Below are 13,951 nucleotides of genomic sequence, written 5' to 3' on the forward strand. Positions count from 1 at the left end.
CTATTTAAATAATATTATTATATAAGACCTATGGTACTTATTTAAATATAAATAATGTATAAGCTCTTATAGTTTTATAACTTTTTATGGCAAAAACGAAGCCTCGCCGACAATAAATAATTCAATGATATTTCATTACACTCAATTTTTTTTTCCAAGTTAAAGAGAAAAGTATAGTGAATTTACTTTTTTTCAATTGAACCATAATTATGTTTTTTTCAGACAAAAGTACACGAAAATTCTGAACCTACCACGAATAATCGTTTGATATGAATTTCAACATAGTCTTTATTCAATAATTATATATTTTTAATATGTTGTCATGGAGTATTGTTTTTAGTTTGTATTGTTGTCTAATTATTTTCCAATCTGAATTATAAAACAAGTTTGCTGTAATCAATATTAATTGTAAAATATTAATTTAGGTACTTATAATAAAATCATGAACAATTATCCATTGCGTATGTATTTTGTCGTTATAATGGAGTTTCTGGAACGATTTTCTTTTTCGAGCCTTCGATGTAAGTAAAACAATGTATACAACATAAACACTAAAAATTACAGACGGGATATACAGTGTCTAGACGTTGTTAGCCGCTCGTCTTTCTTCATAACACTGCAATTTTCTATTCGTTTTTTTTTTTTTTAATTTAAAAGATTAATTATACAATATTATTGTATGTGAAGCATAACTTAGTTTAATGTAGTGTTAACAGACCATTTTTCTAAATCTTTATTTTTTCATATAACAAATTGTAGTAAAATAAATCCAAAAAATAAGAAATAATATTTTCATTGTCTTGAAATAAAAAATGCACTAAAACTAAAACATTATTATCTACGGAATGATACACTAAGCATGCTCATCCTTATTTTTTCCCTTTAATAATAAATTTATAAAAATTCTGATTTTTGGACTTTTTAATTAGGTATATACTCAAAATACACCGTTTTCAAATACTTGGATTTCTCTTACAATTTAAGGCGTGTCTAATGACTATACCAACTTATTTTATAAAATATTTATTATTATTTTATATAAATTAGTAATTAAATTATTTTTTTGAACATTTTAATATTTTTAAATAGAAATTCTAACAACTAGTTTTAAAGTTATTTAACCTTGTGCGGTAGCACATCCAGGAATAGTAGCTTGAAACTGATCCCCTAACAAGATACAAAAATATTTTCATATTAGATTGTATATTGTTATAAAACATTGTTTTGTTATAAGTATGTTACAATGATCAATGATAATGTTTTTTTTTGAAAATAAAAACTATTAATAAAATTAGTGGTAGTTGTTTATTTGTTTATAAGAATAAAAGTAGGATAATTTGTAAACTACCATCCTTTCTTTTAAACAAAAATCATTTTCACAAAAAAATGAAAAATTATGTGCTTGTTTATAAAAAAAACTATAAAACAATTTATACATTCCATGCCTCTGGTCAAAACTTGAAATTCGTGATTTATTACTACAGCAGTACTATCATTTTACATCCGAGATCATTTGTTGTACAGCGAAAGACAATCAGTTGACATTTATCATGTATTTATGATGCTTTGTTATATGTCAGCCATAATAGGAGGGTTAGTAGGAAATAGTAATTACGGTAAATATAAGTAAGTAAATTCTAATATTACCAATAATTTAATACAAAAACTAAGTTATTAATAGTTTTTTACATCCGCTATCCGCATATGTTGTATCTTTCTTAAAAACGTTTAATAAAGCAAATTTGCGTTCAGCATAACCAATTCTGTGTACCTGGTAACTACCTACTTAATTTGTTTTAATATTAATGTAAATTAAACTATTATCCACCTTAAAGTAATACCATTAACTGTATTTTGACATTGATCCTTAAACGAATTCAGATTATGTAAAATATACCTAACATTTATTTTAAAATACTCGTAACTCATTTAAAAATGTAAATATCCTAAAAACCAATAAACCCATATAGATTATATTGTTAAATATAATATAGATTATATTGATAAAAAAAAGACTCTGAAATTATTTGCACTCTAATATTAAACCAACTTCACAATATTTGTTCTGTTCAACTTGTCTATATTGTAGGTACATTTCCTACTTTCTTACAAACATATTTACAACACATGTGGGTTTGTGTCCTTTTAATTGTTTATTTTTGAGATTTAATATATTATTTATTTAGTAATTATACCCAAATATCTTTATTAACCTAATTATTTTGTGTTACTTATAACTACTATAACTACACGAGAATAAACTAAAATTTAACGAACAATAGTTTTTAAATATGATTGTTTACTTTATTTCCTATCTTACTAAAATTAAGTATTTTAATAACATAGATATATAATACAGATAAATATTTTTGTATTTTAGATCCATCCTCACATTTTCAATTGTATATTGGATTGGAATATTGATCTTATTTTGGTCAACTGTACAAACCAAGAATTCTGTATTAAAGTAAATACAAAAATTAATGTTATTAAAAAAAATATTAATATGCTTACAGCTACGCAATCAAGTATATATATATATATTATAAACTCATATGTATTTATAATTTTAACGTGCTATATTAATGGAATGTCATAATTTTTAATCGTTATAGTATATTTACATAGTTTTTCATTCAACTTTTTTCAAAATAAAATTATATAGAGTATATAAAAAAAACACTGTTAAATTTAAGTGACTTGACACATTTTAAATCGATTGTAATGATTATTATTATACTTGTTTACCATCATAAAAAAAAACCTTAAAGACCGACAAATTCCATTCAATGAGTTTTATAAACAATAATATGTAAATAAATCCCGTCTACAGTATAATTGTTGAATTAAAACTTATTATACTCGGTCAATCGATCAATTATAAACGTAATTCAATCCTTTAGCTTCACGACACTGTACGGTCTGGTTTTTGTTTCGATTGGTGTGGGTGGTATAAAATGCTGTATCGCAGCATTTGGCGTGGATCAGCTCATCGGAAATAATCAAAACGTAACCTCAACACAGGTACACGGATTCTTCAGTACGTTCTACTTTTCCATACACTTAGGCGTGTTATTCGGAATGATTACTTCGCCAATCATGAACAAAATTTTGTTGTACAATGGACATAGTATCAACGAATATTCTATGAGATTTGGAATGGTGGTCATCACGATGGCAATCTCAATAAGTAAACATAGAGCCTATTGTGCTTTAAATCATAACCTGCTTAAATTGAGTTTAAAAAATTAAAAAGGTAGTGATCGGTATAGATAATATATACCTACCTATTTAATTTTAAATGATTAAAATATGATTTAGGTGGCGAGATGTCAAAATATGTATAGTATCCTTTATTATTCAAATTTTAGGCGTATTTGTTTGCGGAAGCCCTTACTACTTCTTCAAAAAATATCTTACTAATATTCTACCTAAAATGATAAAATGTATTTTAGTGAGTATACTTTTTGGACTATTTTCATTTAATTTAATAAAAAAAAAATATATTAATTTTCAATACTCATATCCAATGATAATAATCACTACAATGTAGTATATTGTGTATCATTCCCACAGCTTTCTTTGTGGAAACGATTAACATCACGCTGCGATGAGAAAAAAAATAAACATTGGTTAGAATTAGCAAAAGATTCATTTTCAAACGAAATCATAAATGACACGAAGAAAACGTTACACATACTTTGTCTTTATATACCTTTATCGGTATTTTGGAGCTTATTCGACCAACAAGTTAATAATAAAAATACGTGTAATTTGTATTCATATTGATTTTATAAGCTTCCTATATATTTATTAAGCACACAACTTGGATTTTTCAAGCATCGCGGACAAGCGACCATTTACTTGGCATACCATTTACAGTGTACATGCTACAAGTGGTAAATCCCTTGCTCGTGCTGTTTACTATTCCATTTATGGACCGTATAGTTTATCCCTATTTGAAGAGCCATAAACTATTTAAGTATCCTCTAAAACGAATGTTGCTTGGTGGTGGTATAGCTGGTATAGCATTTATTTTTGCCGGATGTCTAGAAAAATGTTTAGAGGTGTGTAAATTACGTATAGGTGAACGTATATTCTGAAAAACTATATTGCCAAATTATATTTTTTTTATTTAGCCAATAATACATAATTTTAGTTCTACTACGTTACAGGGGAATATTCAAGATAGAAATATACATAATACAAACGCATACACAAAAGAACATATAGCAAACATATGGATATCAAATTTAGGCTCACAAAAATTTAACGCAACTGGATATATTATTTTGGATCATAATATTACAGCTCCAGAATATATGAAAAAAAAATCTATAAAATATCGAATACCGAAAAGAAAAGGCCAAATATTTATAAATGACAAAGGAATAGTGAAAGTAGGGTTGAAAAGATATAATATGAAATATGAAATTAAAGTATAGTCAATGCTGCATATTATAATAATATAAATATAGAGTAGCGTAGGGCATTATTGAAAACGATGTTATAGTGACTATAATGTCATTTGCCTACCTATAGATTAAACCTATTTGATTACAAAAGTCATTTTTTTTAATAGTAAATACTCATTATATCGAATGTTTTGAATGTTTTTAGACATATTTTTTACATCACATAAAAATTCAAAACAACATGAATGTAAAAACTATTATTTTTTAACTATTCTTTTCTTTTTAAGTTTAAATTCTTACTTTTTTGAATAGCAGTATAGGTATACATTTTATTTTCCAATGAATCGAAGTAGTATAACAATGTTTTCTGAGTTATCTTCTCTGGTTCTCTGGTATTATTCCAATACGCTCATCTAAAATATGTATAACCAATTAACTAAATATATATAAATAACAATTCTCAGAAAAATTTTCTCCTTAAGAATGAGTAGTTTAAAAAAATTTTGTTATTCAAAAAAGTAAAATAGGTATAAAAATTAAAATAATAAATATATATATTTTTTTAATGCTTAGCTACCTTTAAAATAATCCCTTTTCATAACAGAAAATATATAAATCTTGAAATTCGATTTAACTAATAATAATAATAATTATTATTATTTTGTTCATTCGTGTGTAATATTTTTAGAAGTCAATTGTATTATTAGTAATGGAAAATAGTTTAATTAATTTGCCTTCAGCAGTGCTTGTGCCAGAAAATTTGTACATGACTTCGGAAAAAAAGCATCCATACATGATACAGTAAAATTCTATATGGTTATTTATAAAAAAAACTAATATTTTTCATTGGTGTAATCTGTTTTGTATTAGTATAATTGTCCCATCAAATGAAGATGGCAGAATATGGTTACGCATCAAAAATCTTACACTCGAGTCTACATCTAATAATAAGATAACAATTTTCGAGGAATCACTTCCCATTTCTCAATTTCAAAATAAAACAATTTTGAAAATTCCTTCTGGTTTGTAAGTATACTAAAACTATATAGTTTTAATAAATAAAAAAAAAGAAAATTAGAACTGATAATAAAAGCTTTTATCAATTAAATAAAATTAATTATTAAATTCTTAAATATTTCACCAAACGTTGAAAAAAGTATGACAACTGTAATTATCATAGAATTTTGATAATACACTATTACTCATTTACTTTTCAATGTTGCTAACTTATTATAGTATCGAACAAGTGGCAAGTACCATTTCTATAAAACTGTGTAGGTCGTAGATCTTAACATTATTAATTATTATAGTTAGTTTAAAAAACTGTATATACTTATGAATAGCTACAAATAATTTTTAAACATTTTATAAATACAATTTTAAGGTATACACTGACGATACATTATACGGATAAAAAACAAAAACCGATAGCAATGAACGTCTTAAAATTTGGAACCAATTCTATTTACATATACAGAAATGAATATGATAATAATTTAATAAATTCTGTATGTATACCTTTATAACTAAAGACCGAATTTTGCATGATATAATGCACATTCATATTTTTATAAGCAATTGCATGCAGTAAATAGATTTACATCAATCATACAAAAATAAATAATAATACAAATTTTTATTTTGCATATTTTTACATATTACGTATACATTTTAAATGTTTTGATTTAGTTTTATAATTTTATATACAATTATTCTATACATTTGGTCCACAACTCAAAAATTGAAAATATTTTTAAAAATATAATTATACTTTTCTGTAGATCATTATTACTTATTATTTATTTTTACCTATTCATTGCATATTGATTTTCATATCGAATATTTTATTATCGACTTATTGTCATTTGTCAATATTATAGAACACAGACTGGCAGACCGACGACTGTTGTTCGAAGTGTACATTCGACAATAGTCAACGTATTATATAAAAACGTGTTCATTTTACATAACATTGTGTTTGTTTTAGTTACTTTAGAATGTCTAAGTATCCAAGTTCAAAATAACCATCACTTAAAAATGGATTGACATATTATTGTTACTTACTGTTTTTCCAATAACGAATAAATTATCTATTTTTTCATTACAATCATAAAATATATTGTATATATAATATTGTAGTTATAATAAAATTATAATATTTTTTCCAACATTAATGTTTAAATTTTATAATTTTACAATTAATAAATATCTAGGTGTATCTCATAATAACAATTATTTTGCACATTTTGTACTTTCTATGTGCATTTTTGAAACTTTTTAATTACATATTTTAAAATTTTAAATGCATATAAATCCGGTCTTTATTTATAACCTTTTGGTCCAATTTCACTATGACTATCAATATATATTTTAATCACAATATAATATTTTTAGAAATTCAAATCGAATGCGGTTTTACAAACTCATGTTTTAAGTAAAGAGTGGTTATTACCTCAATTTGTTTGTATGACATTTGGCGAAACACTGTTTACAATGACTGGATTATCGTTTTCCTTTTCAGAAGTAAATAATAATAAGTTTAAAAAAAAGTTAAATCAATTTCAATTTAGTATGTAAGTATGTAACATAACTATTACACGCATAATAAACAATTTTTAATTACAAAAACATCAATCAACAGTGTTAAATAAAGACAAATCAATAATAGTACCAATTTTTAAGAGGGCAAAGGACTTGTTAGTTCTTGTTTTTTTTCCTGTTTTGATGATTTGCTTATAAGATAACAACTACTAGTGAACTACCAGGAACAAAAGTTAAAATCGTCTATTTGTAATATAGAATGGACGTTGCATAAGTTTACATTAGTTGTCATATGTTGTATTTAAATTTTTAAATACTCGACCCTTTACAAATATTGATTCAGCTTCGTATTTATTTCTGGGAAGGCCGACGGAGTGTATGGAAAAACGTGTCCACAAACCTAGTTGTTTTTTTTTTGCGCCTCCATTGCTCTTTTGCATTTACTAAACAAATATATTTGTATTTACCGAGCTTTTTTTCAGACTCCTGAATCAATGAAAACTGTGTCAATATCTATGTGGTATTTTTGCGTGGCCCTCGGGAATTTAACTGTAATTTTTATCAACAAATTTGTAACGTTTGAAAAGAAAGTAAGTAATCAATTTTTATATCCTTTAATTTATACTCACGAGACAACAATAATATGTCAAGTATGTTTTAAAACCAGTCCAACATGTTTTTTATGTTTGCTTTCATTGCACTTTTAACGATAATCGTCACTAACAAGTTAAGTAACACGTACGAAAAATTATATTACAAAAAAGAAACGGAAAATGAAAACGATAGAGATAACGCGAATTTAGGTAATACCCTCTGTCTTATTACGATTAATCGAAAAACAAACATTCCACAACTCATCATTAACTATATGTACTTATTTTATATTTGTGTATTTGCAGTGATGTTATTAAAAAAGGAGAGTTATCAACTATCGTTCTGAAAATGAAGAAATCATATTTAAGGCAATCATCAGTAATTAATATTGTATTGAACCTAAAATTGTATATAACTGTAATAAACTATAGCATGTTAGGTTCGATGCAATATTATTGGTTGATATACGGTTGTTTAAAATCAAAATTCTCGGAACAGCGATAACAATTAAAAGCGTAATGAACGCATTTCAAATTTGAACATTAATGAAATTATGTGAAAATATTTTTGTTTGTATAATAATTTAAATATTGTACGGTGTTAATATATTACAGGTACTTAACGGTCCTAACGTAAAAGCTTACATCAACCATCGGCGTAGTATTGAATTATTTGAATCGCGTGTTTGCTCTGTTTGTATTGTATTGCCTATAACTGGATAACTACCGAGGTATATTATACGACGTCCTATGTAGCTATGTATAATTATTAGTTACATTGACAATTTAATATTATGTATTTTTTTTTTAAATAAAATGTAAAATCACACACGCGAGTCGTTTTGGTGACGGGTTCGCGCATAATATTATAGTAGGTAGGTACTAGGTAACAAATAACAATAGATAACAATCAGAATATCGACTATATATAGTATTATATAGGTACTCACGCAATAATAACATCATTATTAAAACAATCGGTTGACTCGATGCCACGTGAAAGAAAATAACTGACACTCTGAAATACAAAAATGTCGGTTTGCATTTTTTTTATCATATCGGGCCGAATTACCTACGAACCGCACGAACCGAGTGTTCACTTTGGCCGTAGATGTAAGTCTAATTAGAAAATCGCGACTACGCTAGTGACGGTGTTTCTATAGCGTCAGAAGAATGAGCAGCCGCCAGGGATGTTAAATTTTGATCGATCTGCATATCGAATTCGGAACCTAGTAACGGTCTGGCAACGTTATTAAATACGGATAAATAATAATTTTTTGGTTGTGCTCCAGCAACTGTTATGTCTAGTGTCTACGGTTACACAAAGAAATAAGTTTTATTTTTCAACGTTTTTCCATACTACGATATTCAATAACAATTGAATAATATACCTACTGTATCTCTCGTGATTATCGGAAACATTTTTTATAAATTGTTGTTGTAAGAATTAAAATTTCAAATAACGTTATTATTTTTGTTATCAAATTTGTTTCTTATATAATATAGTGTATATTCCGGCTTTCAATAGTAAGCATTAGGAAGGTACCTACTGAAAATTCGACAAGATATAAAAGATTAATAATTTTATAATGAAGTAAAATATACTTGTCACCTAGGTACCAAGGGTTTCCTTAAGGTTTAATAGCTTAATTTACTGCAAATAAAAATGATTTTATCGAATGCCAATCAAGATTTAACAACAAATCACACATTATTACGTTATTGTCGTGTATCTATCACCTATGTAATATATATATATATATATTATCTATTCTATATTATGTAGAAAATGTATAAATATTATTTACCTGTGATGTTGTTAGCCATTTTTGGTCAACATTTTAACAGTTATACAAATGTATAATATATGAAGAAAATGTCTAACTGCTGCATAACCTTGACAACAATTCATCGTTTTAATGTGTTTTAGCAATTTACAAACATATAACATAATATTATATTCCAAAAAATTGAATTTAAATTACAAAATGGAAGTTGACTCGGAAGAGGTAAAAAGGCACTTAGAGATCTTAGGGTATACGCACATAGAACCCAGTATGCTAAATAATTTCGTAGAAGGTAAATATTGACAAAGTTCGAAGTTTTAATTTATTGTGTAAAATGTTGCGATTCTTTGTAAAATCACATTCCACGTCTTAATGCACTTAATATATACATACTAGGTAGATACGTAAATATATTTATAATTGACATAAATAATATTATATAGCTATATTAATTTTGAATACTCGAGTATAAGTTAGTCAAGTACATATAGGTACATTAGCATAACTAAGATTTAATTGTTGCAAGGGCTAAAGACCTAGAAAATTAAAGTTCAAAATAATCCATAGAGAAATGCGTCCCCCACCGTGTCATTGGTAATACGATTTTAACTTTTAGCAATGAAATATGTATAATATATATTTTGTAACTTAACATATTTTATAATTTTTTACACCTATATTAAAATTCAAATGTTTATAAAGTATCATTACCTACCGCGATAATCCTTTAACTTTACTATATTAATTATTATTAATAAATTACAACAAATAAAAAATAAATATAATATATTTAATTACAATAAATTATATATATTATCATTATTGATTATTTTACACATTTAATCCTTGACAGTATTTTTTTTCATACATTACCAGGATGAGCTATAAATTAAAAGCGTATAGAGGCTTTAAGCATTTTTCTATCCCTTTCCTCGATTAGGCCAACGAATACACAGGTATTGCAAATTATACGTAATTTTTATTTGACATTAAAATTTTTAAATTTAAATGTTATTATACGCTGATAAACTTAGTTAATGACACTAAATGCTTACAAAAAATAAGTTCTGTTTAATAAACTCAGAATTTATTGCGATGTGATAGAACACGTCCTACTTGTCTTAGATTTTGCACACAAAATATACAATAATAAATAATATAGGTACCTAACATTTCAAACGATAGATTTTAACTGTTTTGAGAACAGGTTAGTATATTGTAGATTTGTATTTTATGTACCTCTATATAATAATATAATATACACACACGACGACTTTTTAGATTTGAAAAAAATCATTGAATACGACCGAAAACACAACAACGTCAGTCAACTATCCACGTCACTGTACAAAGACTGGGATCAGAGTTATTCCCAGAGGATGAAAAATAGCACCCCGAATAAAAACGCCATCGATCGAAATTGTACCACTAACGGAGACGAACATGACGATGAAATCAACCTAAGTAAAAAAAAAGCCTAAGACACAATTTTATTGTTTTATCAGTGTCGAATGTAGGATTTTTGATGTCGATAAGACAAAAAGATCGTAGTTAAAATCATTATTAAAACTAGGTATACGAATAGGTTATAAGCAGATAACTACGAGGGGGAGGGTTAATCTGTCGCTGGTGGTTTGCATAATTTAGCTGGGAATATGATTGATCAACGTAAATAACTATCGTTTTTGTATAATATGGATTTGATAAATATTTCTTTTTTCCAGCTATCGCCTAACTACGTTATAAATTCAATGAGTGTTGTAGGTACTTACATTATAATATACCTACTCGTAAACAAAATCGCATGGTGAACGCAAGGCCTAACGAAAATATAGGCCCTGACGTTTTAATATAATTAGCCATAGTTAATAATTAATAGGTACTTATTATAATGGATAGGAAATATATATTATTTAGTGGGCGCAGTGGAAACGGGGGACCGGTGACCGTAATTATTTCCCTCAACTGTCCATTTTCCGCCCACAATATAATACAAATAAAATGTAAATCAAAATATGAGATTTATAAAATATGTGTTGCCTTTAGACATAGGAAGAGATTTTAGGGGGGGCTTAAATTTTTCTTTGGAAAATAAGCCATGGCTTTGCCTTCATACCCCTTCACTATCTAAATATTACCTCCAATACACATTAACTACTAGATACGTATTACTAACTACATATTATGTACTTTAAAATTATTAATTTATAATACAATAAATACTTTATTATTTTAATATAATAAACCTATTTTGATTAGCAAATATATCAATAACGTTCTCAATACTGATATTGACATCTTTTTCAATGTATAATATTGAAGTTACCTATTAAATTTTTCAATCCGTTGCGACGGTCGCCGATGACGAATAGGTATATGTTGTAATAATTATTATAATGACATTTCGGGAAAAAAAAATATTTTGTAAAGTTCCAAGATTTTGGCAATTGTTGTAAAATAAGTCCGACGTCCGGCCGGCTATGTGATTGAAAAATGTTCAATAACTTTTGGGGGGGCTAAGCCCCGCCCCCAATCTTCGTCTATGCCTTTAGGTACACTTATGATATTTATTACAAATAAAATAATACCGTTATTAAACTTATTCTCCTTTAATACTAGTATACTAAAACACTAATGACATCTAAACATTTTATTTTATGGTATGAAATGGGACATAATTTTAGTCCAAAAAACGTTTTGAGGAAAATAGAAACTTATCTTTTTTTTTGGAGGAGAATGCTATCTCATTTTTAAAAAAAAATAGACACGCCCGTCGGTACCAATACATTAATTGAAAAATAGGTAAAATAATTTGTTAGTTTATAAAATACTTAATATATTATAGTACCTATACTGCTATACGTACCTATGTAGTAGGGTAGTAAGTAGGTACCACCTTAATATACGATAAAAGTATAAGGAATCTCTGAAAAAAGAACAAACTAAAAAAACAAGGAACAAAGAAGATAAGTACAATGAAGTATAATAGTGTATTATCTACATTGCAATCAAATATAGAATTTTGTGGATCGTTAGTAGGTATTTGACATATTGCACATAATAATTATTTAACGTAAAAGATTATTTTAAAAATCATGATTTTTAATACTATTTATGTTTATTTTATACTGTAAAACAATTTTTTCACATACGTCCGCAGGGCTACACACGTTATTGAACTTTTTAATACGGAAGCAAATAGTAAGCACCGCAATTAAACAATTTATTTACTTCATTATAATACATCAAATTTTATATAGGTACTATAGTACATGATAGTAAAACGTGATAGATTCAATCGTGACATAAATATTATGATGGTTTAGCCGACTTAGGAATTCATCACTAGTTACACATGTGTCAAACAATCACGAATATATTATAATTCATTATTTATTATTCACTATTATGTGCAGCCTAGTGCAGGTAGTACTTGTTATATAAACATTCAAAAATCCATGGATTATTTATACAACTAATAACCATACATAAACATATTACATAGGAATAACTAAATCTTTAAATTTGAGGGTGTTACAAAATAAGACGAAGTCATTTTTGTTTTAAAAACTTATAAATTTAATATGCTAATTTGTTGTATACCTAATGGTTAGAAGATTTTCTGACTCCTCACACATCTCTGTACAATTTATACACTATGGTAAAGATACATTTAAGTACAAATTTGTATTTTACAATCTAAAATAACAAGATTTGGATAGTTGTTTTTTTTTTTTTGTTTTTAGCAAAACGTAAAAACCAAAACTGTATGTCACAAACTATTTCAAAATTTATAGATCTTCATAATACAACTCCTGCGAATAAGAAACCTAAATGTGAATCAGAATTAATGGTAAACATTAAAATATAAAACATTTTACAATTTATTAACTAATTATTAATAATAAATAAAATTGGATTCGGAAAGTATTATTTGAATATAATAATATTAATATGTATACTTAAAATGGTCATAACATTTAAATAAGTGCAAAACAAAAAATTATTGGTTTTAATTTAAAAATATTATCTTAAAAACTTATAATTTTATTATGATATGCAAATGAATTGTTCACATTGCTTAAAAGTTCAAAACCAAATAAATTGTTTACTTCACTCATACCTTATCTAAATATAATTTTTTTAAGAAATAAAAATCTATATAATTTTATATTGTTATGTTTTATCATAAAACCTTTGTTTTATAGTACTTAAAAATAATATTCAGTTGAAATTACAGCCAACAAAATGCTATTTTTGTGGAAGTATACCAATGGAAAATCAACCAAGAATGAAGGTGAAACACAATTTGAACCCATTGCACACTTTACACCTCGGTATAACATTCGATATTGAATTTTAAAAACAAAATTAAGCAATAAAGTAAAGTCATTAATAATTATTAATAAATCTAAAATATTTTTATTATTAAAAATATGGGAATTCTGTAAATTCAACACTTTATACCAAATTTTGTATAATATACAAATCAGAAAAATTGATACTTTATTAATAGCATTAATAAATATAGTATATAATCATATATAACTAGTAAATATTTATAACCAATATGAATCTGAAATAAATTATGCAATAATTTTTAATTGCTATGATG

At 26.0% G+C, this 13,951-nt stretch overlaps 2 protein-coding genes and 1 long non-coding RNA gene across 3 annotated transcripts; 2 read left to right on the top strand and 1 right to left on the bottom strand.

The window, feature by feature from the left end:
• The first annotated feature begins 442 nt into the window (after nucleotides 1–442).
• LOC113554584 (peptide transporter family 1-like) lies at nucleotides 443–7,896 on the top strand. The gene is made up of 15 exons (XM_026958493.1): nucleotides 443–521; nucleotides 1,485–1,626; nucleotides 2,381–2,467; nucleotides 2,904–3,238; nucleotides 3,348–3,454; nucleotides 3,577–3,750; nucleotides 3,819–4,067; nucleotides 4,176–4,400; nucleotides 5,104–5,216; nucleotides 5,286–5,441; nucleotides 5,800–5,923; nucleotides 6,810–6,938; nucleotides 7,439–7,546; nucleotides 7,624–7,759; nucleotides 7,856–7,896. The coding sequence occupies exons 1-15, from the start codon at nucleotides 443–445 to the stop codon at nucleotides 7,894–7,896; spliced, it is 2,205 nt and encodes a 734-aa protein (XP_026814294.1).
• LOC113554585 lies at nucleotides 4,738–7,160 on the bottom strand. Its single transcript, XR_003405283.1, has 3 exons — nucleotides 7,087–7,160; nucleotides 6,868–6,928; nucleotides 4,738–4,828 (listed from the first exon to the last, which is right to left on the bottom strand). It is a non-coding gene; the product is annotated as an uncharacterized LOC113554585 (long non-coding RNA).
• A 1,641-nt stretch (nucleotides 7,897–9,537) lies between the features above and the next one.
• LOC113554668 lies at nucleotides 9,538–13,740 on the top strand. Its single transcript, XM_026958618.1, has 5 exons — nucleotides 9,538–9,628; nucleotides 10,618–10,800; nucleotides 12,219–12,221; nucleotides 13,083–13,189; nucleotides 13,577–13,740. Exons 1-5 carry the CDS (start codon nucleotides 9,538–9,540, stop codon nucleotides 13,697–13,699), a joined length of 507 nt encoding a protein of 168 aa, XP_026814419.1. The 3' UTR covers nucleotides 13,700–13,740.
• Nucleotides 13,741–13,951: the final 211 nt, after the last annotated feature.

This window comes from Rhopalosiphum maidis, chromosome 2 (genome assembly GCF_003676215.2).
Source record: "Rhopalosiphum maidis isolate BTI-1 chromosome 2, ASM367621v3, whole genome shotgun sequence".
Lineage (NCBI taxonomy): Eukaryota > Metazoa > Arthropoda > Insecta > Hemiptera > Aphididae > Rhopalosiphum > Rhopalosiphum maidis.

What these genes read in the sequence shown, in the direction of transcription:
- LOC113554584 (XM_026958493.1), top strand. Translation starts at nt 443, where the DNA reads ATGAACAATTATCCATTGCGTATGTATTTTGTCGTTATAATGGAGTTT. An exon ending in AAGCATCCATACATGATACA is followed by an intron (nt 5,217 to 5,285) that starts GTAAAATTCTAT and finishes GTTTTGTATTAG; the next exon opens with TATAATTGTCCCATCAAATG. An exon ending in TTGTAACGTTTGAAAAGAAA is followed by an intron (nt 7,547 to 7,623) that starts GTAAGTAATCAA and finishes TTTTAAAACCAG; the next exon opens with TCCAACATGTTTTTTATGTT.
- LOC113554668 (XM_026958618.1), top strand. Translation starts at nt 9,538, where the DNA reads ATGGAAGTTGACTCGGAAGAGGTAAAAAGGCACTTAGAGATCTTAGGG. An exon ending in GCTAAATAATTTCGTAGAAG is followed by an intron (nt 9,629 to 10,617) that starts GTAAATATTGAC and finishes ACGACTTTTTAG; the next exon opens with ATTTGAAAAAAATCATTGAA. An exon ending in AATGTGAATCAGAATTAATG is followed by an intron (nt 13,190 to 13,576) that starts GTAAACATTAAA and finishes TTGAAATTACAG; the next exon opens with CCAACAAAATGCTATTTTTG.